The 20,562-nt window shown below is 45.9% G+C and overlaps 1 protein-coding gene across 1 annotated transcript; it reads right to left on the bottom strand.

Annotated features, from left to right (window-relative positions):
• Positions 1 to 1,675: 1,675 nt before the first annotated feature.
• On the bottom strand, positions 1,676 to 13,893 carry LOC125451521 (leucine-rich repeat-containing protein 15-like). Its single transcript, XM_048528697.2, has 2 exons — positions 13,839 to 13,893; positions 1,676 to 6,056 (listed from the first exon to the last, which is right to left on the bottom strand). Exon 2 carries the CDS (start codon positions 6,049 to 6,051, stop codon positions 4,831 to 4,833), a length of 1,221 nt encoding a protein of 406 aa, XP_048384654.1. The 5' UTR covers positions 6,052 to 6,056; positions 13,839 to 13,893; the 3' UTR covers positions 1,676 to 4,830.
• Between the last annotated feature and the right edge of the window lie 6,669 nt (positions 13,894 to 20,562).

Here is a 20,562-nt window from a genome sequence, read left to right as displayed (position 1 = left end):
TGCCTGGGATCAGCGGCTTGACTGTTGATGAGTAAATTGAGGCCACATTCTCCGGAATAACAAGGTGTACAGCTGCATGAACACAGTGGGCCAAACAGAGTTTGACAGAATGAGAGGTGACATTGCTGAGGTAGACAAGATTCTGAAGGGACTTGATCAGGTCAACACTGAGATTGTCTCCTCTGGTCAAAGCATCTAGAACACAGGGTGGGGGTCACAGCCTCAGAATAAGGGGTCAATGGTTTCAGACTGAGATGGGGAGAAATGTCTTCACTCAGATGTTACAGAATCTTCAGAATTCTGTACACCCGAGAATCAGGGGTGGTCCTTTGTGGAGTATAGTTAGGGCTGGTCCAGACAGATTCCTGGTCTTTAGCAAATCAAGGGATATGGGGAGTGGGCAGGAGAATGGATTTCCAGACCAAGATCAGTCGTAATCATAATAAACGGCAGAAGAGGCTAATTAAAATAACTGTCAATGATGGTTTCCGCTTATATTGGCATTCTGGTGACCTGTTCTGATCAGTCTGAGATTAAAAGACTCAACTGAGTGGGTCTTTAGCCCCTCACAATACTTGGGTTTTACAGAATCGAGAATTGTTATGGTGCAGAAGGAAGACATGCAGCCCATTCCACCTATGCCAGCTCTTCAAATGAGCATCATTAGCCAGTGCCAATCACCTGCTGTTTCCCCATATCCCTGCAAATTCTTTCTGTCCAAATAACCATCCAATGTCCACCCTGAATGCCTCAATTAAACCTGCTTTCACCACATTTCCAGGCAGTGCTTTCCAGACCCTAACTACTTGCTCTGCGATCACCCTCACATTGTTTGCATGTCACTTTAAAAACTACACCCTCTCACTTCTCTTTTACAAGTGGGAAAAGCTTCTCCCTATCTACTCTGTCCAGCCCACTCGTGATTTTGAAAATCATTGTAAAGTCTCCTCTCAGATTTCTTCTCTCCAAGCAGAATAACCTCAATTTATCCTCACCACTGCAGTGTCTCATTCCTGAAACCATACTTATAAATCACATGTGCACTCTCACCAGTACATTCACATCTTTCCTGTAATGTGGCACCCACAAATGTACACAATACTCCAGCTAAGGTCTAACAAGTTCAACATCATGTCCTCGCTTTTTCACTATATGGCCTACTAATAAAACCGAGGACACTGTAGCCTTTATTAACTGCTCTCTCCACTTGTTTTGCCACCTTCAATGATCTGTGTATATATGCAACCAGTTCCCTCTGCTCTTGCATCCCCTGTAGAATTGAAAATCTTTCATAATGACTATTTATATACAGGCAGCTTGAGATGAACAGGAAGGGGTTGTACAAAATATAATGCTAAGGGCCAAATGGCATGTTTCTGTGCTGTGCACTCTTTTTATTTCCATGGACAAGCAAATTATATTTACACATTTATAAGGTAAAGGCTAAACACCATTTTACTCTAATATGAAGATTAACCCTTTTGTATGCAGAGGGAAGGAATAGATGAGACCTCACCACTGGAGTTCAGAAGATCGAGAGCTTGCCTCAATGAAACATACAATGTTTATCACGAACTTGATGGAAGACAGGTTTCCCTGGTTGGAGAGTCCAGGACACAGTCACACTTCAGAATGAGACATCAGCCATTTAAGATAGAGACAAGAATCACAGAGATGTTTGTTAAGGACAACTTTAATTTGTATTTTATATTTTTTGAGTTAACAAGGGGGAAACATAGTTTCATTTCGTTTTTGAGCATTCTTGTGAGCTTGGTGTTGAAGTGTGTGGAAGTATGTAGTTTACATGCAATTTAGTGAGATTTTACAACCATGTCTTGGATAGCTGGGGGTTAACAGGTCAGTGCAGTAAAGAGTGCCCCAAGAAAATAAAATGTGCAGTTTGCCCAGTGACAGAGGTCCAGAATCACACTGAGAGACGGAACTGTGCAGATAGCAGTGAGTCTAGACGGGTGTGCTAGATACTGGAAGGCTGAACTGTTAAACTCTCTGGCAAGAAAACTGCTGGAAGTGGGGTTAGTGGACTCCTGTATTTGCTCTGAATTAAAGTAAATTGTTTACAGTTTATTGGCTCAGCTAAAGGAAATCAACTTCTTGTGGCAGCACAGAAGTTCACTGGGAGGAAATTGATTACAGTGTGCCAGGCAAAATGTGGATATGGTGGTAACCTTTGGTGAGGGTTGGCTTTTCTAAAGATATTGCAGGAATAATGTGCATCTGAATTCTTTTTTCTGGTGTTTGTAGTGATATGTTGACAGCTGATTTCTCCAGTGGAATATAGTTCATGTTTCCCTTTCTTCATTGAACACTGTTACTTCGTGTTCAGAGTACATCAGCAGCCTCTTGTGAGTGTGTTCAAAAACTGACCTCAACGGCTATAACAAAAAGTTTACATCAAACTAGCGGGTCCCAAACTGTTCACAGCGTTCCAGCTGTGGTCTAGTGGAACCTCCACATTTTTATACTCCAAAACCTTTGAAATGAAGACGAATATTCCATTTACTTCCCCTATCATTTTCTGAACTTGGATGCCAGCTCTCTCTGTTCTGTAGCTGAACTTCTGGTCAATGGTAACCCCCAGGATGTTGATGGTTGGGGATTCAGTGATGGAATACAAAGGAGAGGTGGTTAGAATCTCTCTTGCAAGTGCTGGCCATTGTCTGGCCCTTGTGTGGTTTGAATGTGTTTGGCCCAAGCCTGGATATTGTCCAGATCTTGTTACATTTGGGCACAGACTGCTTCAGTATCTGAGGAGTCATGAATGTTGATGAACATCCTGCAACCATTGGCGAACATCCCCATTTCTGACCTTATAATGGAGGGAAGGTCATTGATGAAGCAGCTGAAGATGGTTGGGCCGAGCACACTGCCCTGAGCAACTCCTGCAGAGATGTCCTGGAGCTGAGATGACTGATCTCCAACAACCACAACCATGTTAAATTAAAGCAAAACATTAGTGGATGCTGGAGATCTGAAACAAGTGAAAACAGAAATTGCTGGAGAAGCTCAGCAGTTCGAGGAGTATTTGTAAAGACAGAACAGAATTAACATTTAAGTCCAGTGATCCTTCTGTTCGGTTTGGAACATTCTGAAGAAGGGTCACTGGACTCAAACATTAACTCTGTTTCTGTCTGTACATATGCTGTCAGATCTGCTGAGTTTCACCAGGAATTTCTGTTTTTATTTGTGCAGCAATCATCTTACAATGTGCTGGGCATAATTCCACCCAATGGATGGGTTTTCTCCTGATTTCCATTGACTCTAGCTTTGATAGGGCTACTTCATGTCATATTTGGTCAAATTGCAGTCCTTGCGGGAGGCACACTGTGAAGTGATATTGTCCCTGGCATGTTATCAGCAAGTCACCAGGGTTCCTTTGATATCAATATAGATTGGAAGTAATCGTGGCCCCATCACTGATCCCTTTGATAGGTTACAGGTTGCCATCCTGAAAATGCCTCCCTTGTCCTAACAATGGCATCTACCAGTTAGCCAATCCTCTATTCATGCTTACAAACAGCCCCCAGTACCATGGGCTCTTCCCTTAAAAGTGGCCTAATGTGTAGTACCTTATCAGATGATAACTGGAAGCTACTGGGCCCAAATTTCGGCAGCACTTAAATGTAAAAGAATGTTAAAAAAAATCACAGTGCTGCTTCTGAGATTTGGCTGTGTGAAAATTAGTTCCTTTTGTCTCTTTTATTCCAACAGGGAACTTACTTCAAAAGTCCTTTGTAGTTGGAAACTGCTGTGAAACATTGAGACTAGGAGCAGGAGTAGGCCATTCAGCCCTGCTCTGCCATTCAGTAGGAACATGGCTGATCATCCGACTGAGTTCCCTGTTCCCACTTTCTCCCTCATACCCTTTGACCCCTTTAGCCCAAAGAACTGTATCTAACTCCTTCTGGAAAATATTCAGTGTTTTGGCCTCAACCACTTTCTGGGACAGAGAATTCCACAAACTGCCCACTCTCTAGGTGAAGACATTTTTCTTTATCTCAGGGACTTCTTGAGGCTGTAAGAGGCATGATTACAATATACATTTTTCTGCTTTATTTTCATTCTTCAGAATAAATAATGTTTTTCTTTCTAATTTGTTGATGGGATTGGGTGTCACTGGCTGGGTCAGCACTTATTACCTATCCCTAATTGCTCCAGAGAAGGTTGGTTGGGGAAAACAGTGCAGGGTTACATTAGGGACAATGATTTTTGGGTCTTTGCAGAGTTCACAATTGAAGATAAGAATGCAGGTGTTAATAAACCAAGACTTTGATCTGAAAGTAACAACATTTATTAATGTGATGTGCTCATTACTAGCCAAGCCCTATTGCTTCCTTCTAATAGTCAATGTTGTTCAAAAAGCAGGTGTGTTTCTGAGCTTCTTGCTTTGCCCTCATCAGGACTAATGCAACAATACCAAATTTCAAACCATCACAACAATTTACAGTACAGGAGGAAAGGGTGTTGATTCATTGACAAGTTGGCTCTGATTGGATCTAGACTTACTGGGGAGAGAGCTCCTGTTTGACTTGATCAGCCAATCACTGGTGGTCCATGGCCTATGACCCTGACATCATGCAGGGACCTTGCTTAATTGTGTGACAAAATAGCTACATCCTGTTGGTGGAAAATACCCTTCATGGGGCCACTGCGTAGAAACAATGTGAACCAGTTGTTCAGCATGTTGATCCAGTTTCAAAAATGTTTCTCTTTTCAGCAAGTTCTCACGCTACCAAGAGGCTGAGGCAAATCTGCAATATTTTAAAACATAAAACTGAAAGGAGATTCTTTTCAAAATCATTTTCAAGCTGATTAACATTGTGCCTTTGTACAGTCAATGTCGGTGGCTTGTCTTCCTGAGCCCTTAACTGTGCAAATAGGGTTGTTCCTCAGGAGCACAGAGGTGATGTTTGGAAACACTCTGATATCCCATTGCTCAATGAGGTTGTCAGTGACTTGGAGACAGTTCAGCTTTACCAGGTTATCAGCAAATCCATTTGGAAAGCCTCGCAGCCTATTAAAGGAGAGGGTCAACTCTTCTAACTGTGAAAGCCCATCAAATACCGGCAGACTTCTGAGGTTGTTGCTATCTAAATGCAGATAGACGAGTTTCAGATTATATTTGAATGCGTCAGCTGCCAGGGTGTCAATGAAATTGTCAGAGAGTTTTAACAGTTGCAACTCTCTGAGATCGGAAAGGAAGTTCAGTGGGAGAAATGTTAATGAGTTGTTGGACAGGTCGAGCTTCAATAACTTTGTCAAGTTAGCAAACTGTTTAGGTGGAAAATAACTGATGATGTTTCCGGAGATGGTCAGATCCTGGAGATGATGCAGTTGGGAGAAGAGAGTTGCACTGAAGGTTTTGAATCTGTTTTTGTCTAATCGCAGGTCGGTCAGTTTGTGGTGGTGATTGAGGAATTGGGAAGGCAGGGAGCTAAGCTTGTTGTTTGACAAGTCAAGTATTTTGAGGAGAAGCAGTTGACTAAAACCTGTCTCTGGGAGTGTCTTGAGTTGGTTACTGTTGAGAAACAGAGTGTCGAGTTGAGGAAAATGTTCGAATGTTTCTTGGAACACTGTGAGGTTATTGTTGGAGAGATCCAGGTAGGTCAGTTTAGTGAGTGATTTCCCTAGGTGCAGGCTGTGTAAGTTATTGTGGGCCAGGTTTAACCAGGTGAGATTGGAGAGGTTTCCAAATAGATCTTCTGGGAGTTCTGACAGGTGGTTTGCACTTAGATCCAGAGCCTGCAGTCTTGGCAGAGGGTCGAAGATGTTGCTCTGAAGGAGGAGACAGTTACTGGATAAACCGAGATAGCTCAGCTGTCTCAGGTTCCTGAAGGAATCGAGAGGAATTCTAGTCAGAGAGTTTCCATCCAGGAATAATGTCTGTGTGCTGGGATCGATATCCACTGGGATGGTCTGCAGGGCAGTGCTGCGACAGTCGACAAGTTTTGAAAGGCAAAAGCATTTCTCGGGACAGGCAGAGAGAACCCCGGCCCCAAAGAGAACAACTATCAACTCTAGGATTCTCCCCATGGTGCCTACAGCAGAGAAATAAAGCCCAGTTATTACACAGGCAACTTTCAGGAAACAAGTGCTGGCAGTTCATACCATTTCATTTCCACACATATCCTATAAAAGCAAAATACTGCGAATGCTGGATATCTGAAAAACAAACAGCACTTGCTGGTAGAAACTCAGTAGGTCTGGCAAGATCCGTGGTGAGAAAAAGAGAGTTAACATTTTGTTTCAGAATTACTATTCTACCCATGCCTATTTGGCTTTGTGGTTACATCCTCACTAACACCTTCAGCTCTAAGATACATAGAGACAGTGCCTAGCCCCTTCAAACAAACCAAAAAAAAATTCAAACTCTCGCATTCATATAGAACCTTGCACAGCCTCAAGTGGCTCCAACACATTCTAAACCAATGACGAAATTTTGAAGCGTGACCATAGCTGTAACATAGGAGACACATCAGCCAATTTGAGCATGGCACGCTCCCATCAATGATAATGTGGTCGATGATCAGATAATTTGCTTTGGGCCATTCTGCTTCAGGGATAAATATTGTCCACAGGACGTCAGGGTTCTACTTCATACGGATTTCATAATTACTGATGGCATGGAATTCTGCTGTGGATTTAACAAGCAACACTAAAGAACCAATTTGACAACTGCATTCCTGACATTGCAAGTGAGAAAAATCAAGGTGGCACTGTTTTACATGTGTCATAGAGTTGTAGTGGAAACAGGCCCTTCAGCCTATCTTATCCATTCTGTTTTCCCATCTTGTCCCATTTGCCTGCATTCGATCCATATCCGTCCACACCGTTCCCATCCATGTACCTGTCTAAATGTTTCTTAAATGGTAAAATTGTATTCATCCCCACCATTACCTCTGGCAGGCCATTCCAGACACTCAACACACTCTGTGTGAAAAAATTGTCCCTCTGGGCCCTTTTGTATCTCTCACCTCTCACTTCAAACCTGTTCCCTCTAGTGTTAGACTGACCTACCATGGGGAAAGCTGTTGGCTGTCGATCTTATCCATGGCTCTCATTATTTTGACCTCTATAAGGTCACCTAGCAGACTCCCACACTCCAGAGGAAAAAAAATCCCAGCCTATCCAGCCTCTCCTTATAACTCAAACATTCTAGTCAAGGTAGAATCCCATTAAAACTTTTCTGCAGTCTTTCTAGTTAATAATATCCTTTCTATAGTATGGAGACCAGAACTACACACAGTGCTCTGAATGTGGCTTCATCAATGTCTTGTAGAACTTAAATACAACGTCCCAACTCCGACACTCAATCCTCCGAGCGACGAAAGGTAGCATGCCAAAAGCCGCCTTCATTGCCCTGTCTACTTGTGACTCCACTTTGAAGGAGCTATGAACCTGTACCCCTAGATCTCTTTGTTCTAAAGCACCCCCAGGGCCCTACCATTGACTGCATAAGTCCTACTGTGGTTTGCCTTATCAAAATGCAACACTTTGCACTTTTCAAATTAAACTCCATCTGCCATTCCTTGGCTCATTGACCCAGTTGATCAAGATGGTTTTGTAATCTTAGATAATCATCTTGACTGTGCACTATACCACCAATCCTGGTGACATCTGCAGATTTACTAACAATACCTCCTAAATTCTCATCCAGATCATTCAGATAATTGAATAACAGTGGACCCAGCACCAATCCCATGGCACACTGCTGGTCTGCCAGGCCACCAGTATGAAAAACACCTCTCTACCACTACCCTGTGTCTTCTACCATCAAGCCAGTTTAGTATCCATTGGCTAGCTCTGCCTGGATCCTGTGAGATTTAATCTTACTGAACAACCCACTCTGCGGTACCTTGTCAAAGGCCTTGGTGAAGTCCATGTGAATAACATCTACCGCACTGTCCTCACCTACCTTCTTGTTCATTCCCTTAAGAAACTAAATCAAATGTGAGAGATGATTTCCAATGCACAAAGCCATGCTGACTATCCCAAATGAGTCCTTGCCTTTCTAATTGTCTGTAGATCCTGTCTCTCAGAATCCCCTCTAACAGCTTACCTACCACAAATAGTGGTCTGTAGTTCCCAGAAATTTCTCTGCAGCCTTTATTGAATAATGGCACAACATTAGCCACCCTCCAATCTTTGGGCATTTCACCCATGGCTGCCTAGAGTACAAATATCTCAGTTAGGGGCCCCACAATTTCCTCCCGACCCTCCCACACTTCACAGATTCCCAGGGATTTATCTACCTCAATGCATTTTAAGACTTCCAACACCTCCTGTTCTGTAGTGTGGGCTCTCTTCAAGACATCACTGTTTATTTCCCCAAGTTCCGTAGCATTCATGTCTTTTTTGATGGTAAATACTGCCAAGAAATAAACATGTAGGATCTCACCCATCTTTGTGGCTCCGCACATATCCGACCTTGCTGATCTGTAAGGGGCCCTATTCTCTCAAAAGAGTTACTCTTTTGGCCTTTATTTATTTGTAGAATCCCTTTGGATTTTCCTTTACCCTATCTGCCAAAATTATCTCATATCCACTTTTAGCCCTCCTTCTCGCTTAAGCGTACTGCAACACTCTGCATACTCCTCAAGGAATTTACTAACCCCAGCTGCCTATACATGCCATATGCTTCCTTCTTTTTCTTAACCAGGGCCTCAATAACTTGAGTCATGCATGGCTCCTTACTCCTGCCAGCCTTAGCCTTCACTCTAGCAGGAACACGCTGGCCCTGAACATTAAGCCACTATTGAAAACCTTCCTCTTACCGGATGCCCCTTTGCCTCCAAACAACCTCCCCCAATCAACTTTTGAATCCCCTATCTCTTTCTCCGTTACATTGATGACTGTATCGGCGCCACCTCATGTTCCCATGAGGAGCTCGAACAGTTCATCCATTTCACCAACACCTTCCACCCCAACCTTAACTTTACCTGAACCATCTCTGACACCTCCCTCTCTTTCCTGGACCTCTCTGTCTCATCTCTGGCATCCACCTGGAAACCGATATCCATTTTAAACCTACCGACTCCCACAACTACCTGGAATATTCCTCATCTCACCCACCTTACTGGAAAAAGGCCATTGTCTATTCCCAATTCCTTCACCTCCACCGCATCTGTTCCCAAGGTGAGGCATTCCACTCCCAAACATCCCAGATGCCCTCTTTTTTCAAAAACCGCAACTTCCCCTCTAGTGATCAAAAATGCCCTTGACCATGTCTCCTGCATTTCCCGCATCTCATTCCTCAACCCCCTACCGCAATAACAACCAAAACAGAATCCCCCTCGTCCTCACGTACCACCCCACCAACCTTCAAATCCAACGCATCACCCTCCGACATTTCTGCCATCTGCAATCTGACCCCACTACCAAAGACATTTTTCCCTTCCCACCCTTATGTGCTTTCTGGAGGGATCACTCTCTCCATGACTCCCTTGTCCGCTCCGCACTCCTCTCCAGCCCCACCACCCCCGGCACTTTCCCCTGCGTCTGATGTAAGTGCTACATCTGCCCCTATAACTTGCCCATCACCCCCATCCCAGGCCCTAAGAAGGCTTTCCACATCAAACAGATGTTCACCTGCACATCTGTTAATGTGATATACTGTATCTGCTGTGCCTGTTGTGTCCTCCTCTACATCGGGGAAACCAAGTGGAAGTTTGGGGACCGCTTTGCAGAACACCTCCGCTCAGTTCGCAACAAACACCTCCCAGTCGCGAACCATTTCAACTCTACTCCGCACCACCCCCCCACCCCCACTCCTTGGACGACATGTCCATCCTGGGCCTCCTGCATTGCCACGATGATGCCACCCGAAAGCTGCAGGAACAGCAATTCATATTCCGCTTGGGAATGCCTGCAGCCCAAGGGTATCAATGTGGACTTCACAAGCTTCAAAATCTCCGCTCCCCCCACCGCATCCCAAAACCATCCCAGCTCGTCCCCTCCCCCCTGACCTGTCCATCCTCCCTGGACCGACCTATTCCCTCCCTAACTCCCCACCTACATTCACCTTCACTGGCTCTAGCCCCGCCTCTTTGACCTGTCTGTCTCCTCTCACCCTATCTTCTCCTTTATCCATCTTCTATCCGCCTCCCCCATCTCCCTATTTATTTCAGAATCCCCTTCCCCTCCCCCATTTCTGAAGAAGGGTCTTGACCCGAAACGTCAAACTTCCTGCTCCTCTGATGCTGCTTGGCCTGCTGTGTTCATCCAGCTTCATGAGATAACAAAGTGTGGAGCTGGATGAACACAGCAGGCCAAGCAGCATCTTAGGAGCACAAAAGCTGACGTTTCGGGCCTAGACCCTTCATCAGAGAGGGGGATAGGGAGCGGGTTCTGAAGAGATAATGGGAACTGCAGATGCTGGAGAATTCCAAGATAATAAAATGTGAGGCTGGATGAACACAGCAGGCCCAGCAGCATCTCAGGAGCACAAAAGCTGACGTTTCGGGCCTAGACCCTTCATCAGAGAGGGGGATGGGGAGAGGGAACTGGAATAAATAGGGAGAGAGGGGGAGGCGGACCGAAGATGGAGAGTAAAGAAGATAGGTGGAGAGAGTATAGGTGGGGAGGTAGGGAGGGGATAGGTCAGTCCAGGGAAGACGGACAGGTCAAGGAGGTGGGATGAGGTTAGTAGGTAGCTGGGGGTGCGGCTTGGGGTGGGAGGAAGGGATGGGTGAGAGGAAGAACAGGTTAGGGAGGCAGAGACAGGTTGGACTGGTTTTGGGATGCAGTGGGTGGAGGGGAAGAGCTGGGCTGGTTGTGTGGTGCAGTGGGGGAAGGGGACGAACTGGGCTGGTTTTGGGATGCGGTGGGGGAAGGGGAGATTTTGAAGCTTGTGAAGTCCACATTGATACCATTGGGTAGCAGGGTTCCCAAGCGGAATATGAGTTGCCGTTCCTGCAACCTTCGGGCGACATCATTGTGGCACTGCAGGAGGCCCATGATGGACATGTCGTCTAAGGAATGGGAGGGGGAGTTAAAATGGTTCGCGACTGGGAGGTGCAGTTGTTCATTGCAAACCGAGCGGAGGTGTTCTGCAAAGCGGTCCCCAAGCCTCCACTTGGTTTCCCCAATGTAGAGGAAGCCACACTGGGTACAGTGGATGCAGTATACCACATCAGCAGATGTGCAGGTGAACATCTGCTTGATATGGAAAGTCATCTTGGGGCCTGGGATGGGGGTGAGGGAGGAGGTGTGGGGGCAAGTGTAACACTTCCTGCGGTTGCAGGGGAAGGTGCCGGGTGTGGTGGGGTTGGAGGGGAGTGTGGAGCGGACCAGGGAGCCCCATAGAGAGTGGTCTCTGTGGAAGGCAGACAAGGGTGGGGATGGAAAAATATGTTGGGTGGTGGGGTTGGTTTGTAGATGGTGGAAGTGTCGGAGGATGATGCGTTGTATCCGGAGGTTGGTGGGGTGGTATGTGAGGGCGAGGGGGATTCTCTTAGGCCGATTATTGCAGGGGCAGGGTGTGTGGGATGTGTTGCGGGAAATGCAGGAGACATGGTTGAGGGCGTTCTCGACCACTGTGGGGGTAAGTTGTGGTCCTTGAAGAATGCGGACATGTGGGATGTGCGGGAGTTGAATGCCTCATCATGGGAGCAGTTGCAGCGGAGGCGAATGAATTGGGAATAGGGGATGGAATTTTTGCAGGAGGGTGGGTGGGAGGAGGTGTATTCTAGGTAGCTGTGGGAGTCAGTGGGCTTGAAATGGACATCAGTTTCTAGCTGGTTACCTGAGATGGAGACGGAGAGGCCCAGGAAGGTGAGGGATGTGTTGGAGATGGCCCAGGTGAACTTGAGGTTGGGGTGAAAGGTCTGGACGCCTTGTTATCTCAGGTTCTCCAGCGTTGGCAGTTCCTGCTATCTGTGTGCCAACTTCTGAAAGTTCCTGTCTAGGATCATCCAAATTGGCCCTGCCCCAATTTCAAACTTTAACTGGTGGATCAGACCTATCCTATTCCATAACTTTTTTAAAAAACTAATTAATTATGATCACTAGTCCCAAAATGTTCCCCTACTAACACCTCTGTCCTGCCTTATTTCCTAAAAGCAGATTAAGTTTTGCCCCTTCTCCAGTAGGACCATCTATGTACTGCATGAGAAATTCTTCCTGAACACACTTAACAAATTTCTCACCATCCAAGCCCTTAACCCAATGGCAGTCCCAGTCTATGTTTGGAAAGTTAAACTCCCCTACTCTTACAACCCTATTACTCTTGTAGCTATCTGTGATCTTCCTACATATTTGCTCCTCAGTCTCCCTTTGACTATTGGGGCACCTATAGTACAATGTTATCAAAGTGATCACCTCCTTTTCATTTCACAACTTTACCCATATAGACTGAATGGATGAACCCTTGTGAAATATCTTCTTTCAATACTGTCATGATATTCTCCCTAATCAAAAATGCAACTCCCCCTCCTCTCTGGCCTCCCCTTCTATCCTTAGTGTCTGTATCCTGGAATATTGAGCCACTAGTCGCGTCCCTCCCTTAGCCATGTTTCTGTAATAACTGTGACATCCCAACTTGCTCTTTTGTCTCCCTGATGGTTTGGAACTCACCCCCCTCCATTCCCACTGCCTCCCACCACTCGCCAGGTTAATTTAAACACTCCTGAGTGACGCTAGCAAATCTCCCCACTAGGATATCTGTCCCCCTCCAATTTAATTGTAACCCGTCCCTCTGGTGCAGGTCATCTCTACCCCAGAAGAGATCCCAATGATCCAAGAATCTGAATCCCTGCCCTATGCATCAGCTCTCAAAGCCACACATTCATCTGCCAACTCCCCCATGTTCCTACTCTCACTAACACAGTCCGGAAATTACTCGTCTTGAGGCCCTGCATTTGAAGCTTTTGTCTAACTCCCTATAATCCCTGTTCAAGACCTTGCCCCTTTTCCTTCCTGTGTCGTTGGTAGCAATATGTCAAATGACCTCTGGCTGCTCACCCTCCCCCTTAAGAATTTCATGCAACTGCTCAGAGATGTCCCTGACCCTGGCATCAAGGAGGCAATACATTGTCTTGGAGTCTCGATTGTGGCCACAGAAATGCCTGTGTGTTCCCCTGACCAGTGAGTCGCCTACTACTAACCCACATGGACTAAGCTCAACACTGCTCTTACAGCAGAGCCAGTGTTGGAGCCACAGGCCTAGTTGTACTCCCCTGAGAGGCCATTTATACTATGAGTTGAGCGTGAACTAGATTTGAAGGAGAGGAGGGGAGTTCTCCCTATGGCTTGATGCTCAGTGTCATCACAAGAACCAGCACACTGTCACATTCTAGTGGTTTCCTGCTGTGTACAGATTCCTACCTTACAACAGTAACTACACTCCAAAAGTTCTTCGTTGGTTGTGAAGGGCCTTTTGCTTGGTTTGACATTGTGAAAGATACTATTTAAATGAAACAACTTAGTGAACTGCACACACTAATGAATTGAAGCGGGTCAATTAGCTGGTTTGCGATGCAGAGTGACGCTGACAGTGTGAATTCGATTCCCTTATGAGCTGAAGTTATTGTAAAGGTTGTCCTTCTCAAGTTATCCCCTTGGCTGAGGCATGGTGACCCCCAGGGTAAACCAGCACCAGTCATTTCTCTCCAACGAGAACAGCCCCAATGTCTGGTAAGACTACCAGTGACTTTTATCTGTATTGAACATTAAAAATGAAAAAAAGACAAAAAGAAAACTCAGTCGAACTTAGCTGATGTCCCGTGACGGATTGCAGATAAAATGATTTCCCCTCTCTTCCTGTATATCAAACATAAATGAGCTGGATGAACTTATTCCGAATTAAACACACTAATACTCACCAGTGAACTCCGTCCTGCAAACCTCTTCTGAACAACTCCTTTATGCCAGTCCACGCCAACGCAGAAATTTGTTTTCTTGGTCATGTTTGTTCATGAGGTTAATAATCCTGGAATCATTGTCAGTCAGTTATTGACACAGTCTGTTTTCCTAAGAGCGATGATCTTTAATAGGTCAAGGTCAAAAGTAAACCTCTCTTTCTTTGGTGTTTCCAGTGTTGAATGTGATTATTTTTTAAAAATTGATTCATGGGACACGGGTGTCGCTGGCTGGGCCCAGCATTCACTGTCCATCCCTAGTTATCCCTGAGAAGGAAGAGGTGAGCTGCCTTCTTGAACCTCTGCAGTCCACCTGCTGCAGGTCGACTCATGATGTCCTAATGGAGGGAATTCCAGGATTTTGTCCCAGCAATGGTAAATGAACAGCAATATATTTCCAGGTCAGGATGGTGAGTGGCTCGGAGGGGAACTTGCAGGTGGTGTTCCCATGTATCTGCTGCCCTTGCCCTGCTGGATGGAAGTGGTTGTGAATTTGGAAAGTCCTGTTTAAGGAGCCTTGGTGAATTTCTGCAGAGCATCTTGTAGATAGTACACCCTGCTGCTACTGACCGTCAGTGGTGGAAGGAGTGAATATTTAAGAATATGGTGCCAATGCTTTGTCCTGGATAGTGTGAAGCTTCTTGAGTGTTGTTGGAGCTGTACTCACCTGGAGAAATGGGAAGCTTTCCATCACGCTCCTGCCTTGTGCCCTGGTGCACAAGCTTTGCTAAGTCAGGAAGTGAGTTCCTCACTACAGCTATCCCAGTCTCCAGCCTGTGTTAAAATTCAGGAAGTGAGTTCCTCACTACAGCTATCCCAGTCTCCAGCCTGTGTTAAAATTCAGGAAGTGAGTTCCTCACTACAGCTATCCCAGTCTCCAGCCTGTGTTAAAATTCAGGAAGTGAGTTCCTCACTACAGCTATCCCAGTCTCCAGCCTGTGTTAAAATTCAGGAAGTGAGTTCCTCACTACAGCTATCCCAGTCTCCAGCCTGTGTTAAAATTCAGGAAGTGAGTTCCTCACTACAGCTATCCCATTCTCCAGCCTGTGTTAAAATTCTTTCTTTATGAAGTAACAATTCTCTCTGTTTTCAGTTCATTTAACCAACTGGGTAAGAAAGGTCAGATAAATAACTTAGTTCAGGAGTTTTGATGATATTTCTCTGAATCAGGGCTAGATGTTGTGCTGGTATGACTTTTTAACTCCAATAAACAGATAGCAGCAGAAGGAGGCCAGTCAGCCCCATTGTGTTTTTCCTCTCCATTCAGTGTGATTATGCTGATATATACCTTAGTTCCTTCTACCTAATCTGACTCTTGAACATGACTGCCCCTGTTGAAAATAAATTAGTAATTTCAATCTGCAGTCCGCAATCTTTTGAAGAAGGGTCCTGACCCGCAACATCAAAATTTCCTGTTCCTCTGATGCTGTCTGGCCTGTTGTGTTCATCCAGCTTCACATTGTGTTATCTCAGATTCTCCAGCATCAGCAGTTCCTACTATCTGTGGCCTCCCCTCTAGTCGGCCTATTGACATATTGAGTCAGAAATCCTTCCTGGACACACCTGACAAAATCTGCTCCATCCAAACTATTCACACTAATGAAGTTCCAGTCTATGTTAGGGAAGTTGAAGTCACCCATGACAACAACCCTATTACTTCAGCGCCTTTCCAAAATCTGCCTCCCAATCCTAATTAGCACTATGGATCGAGCACCCTCCTCCCATCTACTACCTTATCACATTAAGAGTAAGCACTTTGTGAATATCTAGGTGTTTTACAACATATGTTCTGATCTAGATTCTGGCAGAATTGGCTTCATATCCCATCATACCTAAGCTACTGGCTATAGTTCCCATCATGCTTACAGAAAATGGTCATAGCTACATTTACTTAAGACATTGTGTGCTAATCAACATCAATCTTAGTCAATTGTCTCGAAGTGTCGCCCTTCACCAGCAAGACAGTATCCAACATGATATATACAAAGTCCACAAAGACCATTGGACTAACACATGTCAGAAGTCCAGGCACCCAGAGAAATCTAAAGTGTATAGTGTTCAAGATATATGTATGTTACATGGATTAACATATAGAAATCTACAAAGTGTATCACTCTGAGCACTTTTGAGCCATAAATAAGCCATAAAGTACAACATTTCCACATTGAAAATATTCATTAGAGCAGACAAGTTAAAACAAACTGTTTTTTCACTCAATTCAGTTATTGACTGTTCAGTCTTGTAAAATAAAATCAAATGGAAAATGGTTCCTGTTTTATGATAATAAGTATTACAATCATAAAGTACGTTACTAACAATGTACTAGCAATTCTCTCCCTAGAGTCCTTTGTCATCTAACAATATACAATATCTGTTATTTGCAAATAAACAGCTACAAATGATGTCTTAATAACCATAATGGAAACTAATTTCATCAGGATATCTTGCATTTGACGATCACTTTGGATGAAGTTTCACTGAAACTTTGTCTATGCAAGGAAATGTATTTTCAATGATGGAATGGGAAGAATGCATTTGGAAATTTAATTCTATCTATCTTCATTTAAGGCCTAGCAATAATTCTGCCAAAAATTGTGTTGTAAAATATTGGGCTGGGTTTTAGGGCTCCCAAATTGAACGTATTTTCAGCAAGGGAAGGGGCGCGCACTAAAAATATCAAACTGCTAACCCTTGATAATAAAATGTGAGGCTGGATGAACACAGCAGGCCCAGCAGCATCTCAGGAGCACAAAAGCTGACGTTTCGGGCCTAGACCCTTCATCAGAGAGGGGGATGGGGTGAGGGCTCTGGAATAAATAGGGAGAGAGGGGGAGGCGGATGGAAGATGGAGAGAAAAGAAGGTAGGTGGAGAGGAGAGTATAGGTGGGGAGGTAGGGAGGGGATAGGTCAGTCCAGGGAAGACGGACAGGTCAAGGAGGTGTGATGAGGTTAGTATGTAGGAAATGGAGGTGCGGCTTGGGATGGGAGGAAGGGATGGGTGAGAGGAAGAACAGGTTAGGGAGGCAGAGACAGGTTAGACTGGTTTTGGGATGCAGTGGGTGGAGGGGAAGAGCTGGGCTGGTTGTGTGGTGCAGTGGGGAGAGGGGATGAACTGGGCTGGTTTTGGGATGCGGTGGGGAAAGGGGAGATTTTGAAACTGGTGAAGTCCACATTGACACCATTGGGCTGCAGGGTTCCCAAGCGGAATATGAGTTGCTGTTCCTGCAACCTTCGGGTGGCATCATTGTGGCAGTGCAGGAGGCCCATGATGGACATGTCATCTAAAGAATGGGAGGGGGAGTGGAAATGGTTTGCGACTGGGAGGTGCAGTTGCTTATTGCGAACCGAGCGGAGGTGTTCTGCAAAGTGGTCCCCAAGCCTCCGCTTGGTTTCCCTGATGTAGAGGAAGCCACACCGGGTACAGTGGATGCAGTATACCACATTGGCAGATGTGCAGGTGAACCTCTGCTTAATGTGGAAAGTCATCTTGGTGCCTGGGATAGGGGTGGGGGAGGAGGTGTGGGGGCAAGTGTAGCATTTCCTGCGGTTGCAGGGGAAGGTGCCGGGTGTTGTGGGGTTGGAGGGCAGTGTGGAGCGAACAAGGGAGTCACGGAGAGAGTGATCTCTCCGGAAAGCAGACAGGGGTGGGGATGGGAAAATGTGTTGGGTGGTGGGGTCGGATTGTAGATGGCGGAAGTGTTGGAGGATGATGTGTTGTATCCGGAGGTTGGTGGGGTGGTGTGTGAGAATGAGGGGGATCCTCTTGGGGCAGTTGTGGCGGGGGCGGGGTGTGAAGGATGTGTTGCAGGAAATGCAGGAGACGCGGTCAAGGGCGTTCTCGACCACTGTAGGGGGAAAGTTGCGGTCCTCGAAGAACTTGGATATCTGGGATGTGCGGGAGTGGAATGCCTCATCGTGGGAGCAGATGTGGCGGAGGCGGAGGAATTGGGAATAGGGAATGGAATTTTTGCAGGAGGGTGGGTGGGAGGAGGTGTATTCTAGGTAAGCAGATGTGGCGGAGGCGAACTGCTAATCCTTCATTGTTTTCACTTAGTCACCCATGCTTAGTGCTTTTGAGGCTCTTAACCACCCAACTAGAATTGTGGACTTGAGGTTGGCATATTCTGGGGGGTGTTGGCACAGGAGGTGTCACAGAAAGCTCCATTAATGTCGCGGAATGCCAATGGTATGACACAGGCAGTTGTAGCTAGTTTTGCTGTTTGGAGACATCAAGGGGGAAATATGATCTTAAATTCAGAGCTGTACCCATCAGTGAACACGCCACTGCAATCTGCAAGTCTCAGATGGTCAGTTTTCATGCTAAACTATACAAAATATAGGGCTTCCTGGCAGGAAGTTTGCCATGAAGCTAATCCTGGGCATTATTGTTTGGAAGGTATTGCAGTAACAAGGTTCCATGGTAAATACTGACTGTGAGTGACTGTGCAGACAGAAAATAAAAAGATACCACACATATATTAAAGACAATTCAGATGTTTGTGAGTACATTTTGGGGGAAGGGATGCAAACAGCTTGGCTGTGCAACTCCATCTGGCTTATTCTGACATATTCCTAGTGCCTGCGATGCTTTTTTGGACACAGGTTGGTATTGGCTGGGCACTGAAATCATTAAATGTTAGCTAGCATGTAATTACTACACTGCTTGCATTGAAAGTGATGGAAAATGTGAACCATACACCAAGATCCTCCAGCCCAAATTCAGGAGCCAAGGAACTAATGTGATTACATAGTTTATGTGTGAAGTATTGCAATTTGACTCATCTTCATCCATAACCCAAACTTTGCATTGGCAATAGGTACGGTGGGGAAAGGTGACTGGTACAGAAATGATGCAAATTTCAGCTGTAATACTTAAAACATAATTTTGACCAGCAATTTGATGCTTTCTAAGCACTGAGACAGGGAGGTGTAATTTCCTGAAGAAATGGAGAAAAAAATCCTTGACGATGCAATATTAGTTTTCCAATATTATATTTGAACCAGCTATCCACCATAGAAAGGCATGCCCAAGTGTTCATACAGGATGGATCAATTCAGAACCAACAGTGAGCTCGTTTTTCATTGTGTCTGTTTCTCGTCCACAGAATTACAAAAAAACACTTGTGGAAATCCTGGTGTACACGGAGGCATTGTTCATGGCACAGGCTTTGATGTTGGAGACAAGATCATTACTCATGTGTGCATGGTTATATTCTCGACGGATATCCTCAACTTACCTGCGTGGCCAAGGATATAAAATTAATTTCATTGATTCTTCAATTTACTAATTGAAGAACTATCCAGTATTTACCAACGTTATTTATTGTTGGAAATTACATTGATGCTATTTCATTTTCTTACATCCAAAGACTATCCTGTAAGAAAGTTCCTTAGAAGTAAATCTTCTCCTTAACACTGAAACATTTTGTCGGGATAACAAAATGTGAGGCTGGATGAACACAGCAGGCCAAGGAGCATCTCAGGAGCACAAAAGCTGACGTTTCGGGCCTAGACCCTTCATCAGAGAGGGGGATGGGGAGAGGGAACTGGAATAAATAGGGAGAGAGGGGGAGGCAGACCGATGATGGAGAGTAAAGAAGATAGGTGGAGAGAGTATAGGTGGGGAGGTAGGGAGGGGATAGGTCAGTCCAGGGAAGAACGGACAGGTCAAGGAGGTGGGATGAGGTTAGTAGGTAGCTGGGGGTGCAGCTTGGGGTGGGAGGAAGGGATGGGTGAGAGGAAGAACTGGTTAGGGAGGCAGAGACAGGTCGGACTGGTTTTGGGATGCAGTGGGTGGGTGGGAAGAGCTGGGCTGGTTGTGTGGTGCAGTGGGGGGAGGGGGCGAACTGGGCTGGTTTAGGGATGCAGTAGGGGAAGGGGAGATTTTGAAACTGGTGAAGTCCACATTGATACCATATGGCTGCAGGGTTCCCAGGCGGAATATGAGTTGCTGTTCCTGCAACCTTCGGGTGGCATCATTGTGGCACTGCAGGAGGCCCATGATGGACATGTCATCTAGAGAATGGGAGGGGGAGTGGAAATGGTTTGCGACTGGGAGGTGCAGTTGTTTATTTCGAACCGAGCGGAAGTGTTCTGCAAAGCGGTGCCCAAGCCTCCGCTTGGTTTCCCCAATGTAGAGGAAGCCGCACCGGGTACAGTGGATGCAGTATACCATATTGGCAGATGTGCAGGTGAACCTCTGCTTAATGTGGAATGTCATCTTGGGGCCTGGGATAGGGGTGAGGGAGGAGGTGTGGGGACAAGTGTAGCATTTCCTGCGGTTGCAGGGGAAGGTGCCGGGTGTGGTGGGGTTGGAGGGCAGTGTGGAGCGAACAAGGAAGTCACGGAGAGAGTGGTCTCTCCGGAAAGCAGACAGGGGAGGGGATGGAAAAATGTCTTGGGTGGTGGGGTCGGATTGTAAATGGCGGAAGTGTTGGAGGATGATGCGTTGTATCCGGAGGTTGGTAGGGTGGTGTGTGAGAACGAGGGGGATCCTCTTAGGGCGGTTGTGGCGGGGGCGGGGTGTGAGGGATGTGTATATTCCGCCTGGGAACCCTGCAGCCATATGGTATCAATGTGGACTTCACCAGTTTCAAAATCTCCCCTTTCCCCACTGCATCCCAAAACCAGCCCAGTTCGTCCCCTCCCCCCACTGCACCACACAACCAGCCCAGCTCTTCCCCCCCAC

This window comes from Stegostoma tigrinum, chromosome 5, assembly GCF_030684315.1.
Source record: "Stegostoma tigrinum isolate sSteTig4 chromosome 5, sSteTig4.hap1, whole genome shotgun sequence".
In the NCBI taxonomy this organism is placed as follows: Eukaryota; Metazoa; Chordata; class Chondrichthyes; order Orectolobiformes; family Stegostomatidae; genus Stegostoma; species Stegostoma tigrinum.
This window is presented reverse-complemented; position numbering and strand designations above follow the sequence as displayed.

Coding starts and splice junctions, on each gene's coding strand:
- LOC125451521 (XM_048528697.2), bottom strand. CDS start 6,051: ATGGGGAGAATCCTAGAGTTGATAGTTGTTCTCTTTGGGGCCGGGGTT.